The sequence below is a fragment of the Pinus tabuliformis genome, chromosome 2_2 (assembly GCF_031772625.1).
Source record: "Pinus tabuliformis cultivar Carrire ecotype Pingquan chromosome 2_2, CPIR1, whole genome shotgun sequence".
Lineage (NCBI taxonomy): Eukaryota > Viridiplantae > Streptophyta > Pinopsida > Pinales > Pinaceae > Pinus > Pinus tabuliformis.
The window spans coordinates 1054102944-1054104472 of NC_142300.1; the positions used below are offsets into that span (position 1 = coordinate 1054102944).

The 1529-nt window shown below is 39.4% G+C and overlaps 1 protein-coding gene across 1 annotated transcript; it reads left to right on the forward strand.

Annotated features, from left to right (window-relative positions):
• Positions 1–462: 462 nt before the first annotated feature.
• LOC149197021 (uncharacterized) lies at positions 463–1313 on the forward strand. The gene is made up of 2 exons (XM_089408530.1): positions 463–976; positions 1165–1313. The coding sequence occupies exons 1-2, from the start codon at positions 463–465 to the stop codon at positions 1311–1313; spliced, it is 663 nt and encodes a 220-aa protein (XP_089264656.1).
• Positions 1314–1529: the final 216 nt, after the last annotated feature.

Genomic DNA, 1529 nt, shown 5'->3' on the forward strand with positions numbered 1-1529 from the left:
GTGCCTTTTGGAATTTTGATACACCATGTAGTACGTAAGCAAGGATTGATGGTGGACCCTGCGAAGATAGTATTGATCATGAATTTATAAGCTCCCAAAAATGTTAAGTAGTTGTGTGCAACATTGGGCCACACAGGATATTATAGGAATTTTATCAAGTCTTATGCATAGATAACTGCACTGATGAAGAAACTATTAAAGAAGGATGCAACTTTTTGTTGGGATGAATAGTGTCAACAGAGTCTGGATGTGTTAAAGGAGAAGATGGTGACTGTGCCCATATTACTATTTCCAGATTGGAAGAAAGAGTTCCATGTGCATGTAGATGCCTCATGTATTGCACTGGGTGCAGTATTAACCCAGCATGATGAAGGTGATATTGATCATCCAATAGCATTTGCAAGTAGGAAACTATCAAAATCTAAAAAGAACTATTCCACTACAAAGCACAAAGGGCTAGCGATGGTTTATGTGCTGCAAAAGTTTCGACATTATTTGCTGGGTGCACATTTCGAAATGTACACATATCACTCCACTCTCAAGTACCTAGTCAACAAGCATGTGTTGGGGGGAAAGCTCTGTAGGTGGTTGTTGATGTTTGAAGCACATGATTTTGAAGTGATTGTGAAGCCTAGACGGTTGAATGCAGGAGCATATCATCTATCCAAGATTGAGACAGGCAAAGAGCCAACCAATTTGGAAGAAGGATTATCAGATGCGCAGTTATTTGCTGTGCACATTGTGGATGATCATTTTGTAGACATTATTCAACTTTTAACTATTGGAAAAGCTCCAGAAGGTTATTCTACTCAACATAAAAAGGAATTAGTGGTCCACTTAGCTGATTTTTCTATCATAGTGGGACATTTGTATAATATGGCAACAAATGAAATATTGCGTCGATATGTTCCAGAGTTTGAGCGCACTAGTATCCTTTTCGAAGCCCATGGAAGAGTGGTGGGAGGACACTATGCAGGTAGAGCGATTGCATAGAAGATTTTTCGCACAGGGTTATGGTGGCCAATAGTGCATAAAGACTCTAAGTGGTTTTGTAAAGAATGCAATTCTTGCTAAAGGACAGGCACGCCTTCATGAAGAGATGAATTTCTCTTAACCCTTAAGTTTCGTTACAAGTATTTGATAAATGGGAAATTGAATTTGTAGGTCCAATGCAACCACCAAGAAGGAAGACAGACGTTTGGTGCATTATTACTGTGATAGAGTACTTAACTAGATGGGAGGAAGCACAGCCAGTGAAGGATTGTACTAGTGCTACAACTGCGAAGTTCCTATTTGAATATGTCTTAACGTAGTTTGGCTGCCCTAAGGTTTTCATTGATAGAGGTACGAATTTCCTGAATGAAACAATTAGCGCGATGCTCTAAAAATTCTAGGTGTACCATCAAAAGAGTACGCCCTATCATCCCCAATCCAATGGTATCATGGAAGCATTTGATAAGATTCTGGAGAATGGCTGACAAAGGTTTGTAACGTGAAGAGAAACAATTGAAATGTACACATCCCAACGA

What these genes read in the sequence shown, in the direction of transcription:
- LOC149197021 (XM_089408530.1), top strand. Translation starts at nt 463, where the DNA reads ATGGTTTATGTGCTGCAAAAGTTTCGACATTATTTGCTGGGTGCACAT. An exon ending in GGTGGGAGGACACTATGCAG is followed by an intron (nt 977 to 1,164) that starts GTAGAGCGATTG and finishes TTGAATTTGTAG; the next exon opens with GTCCAATGCAACCACCAAGA.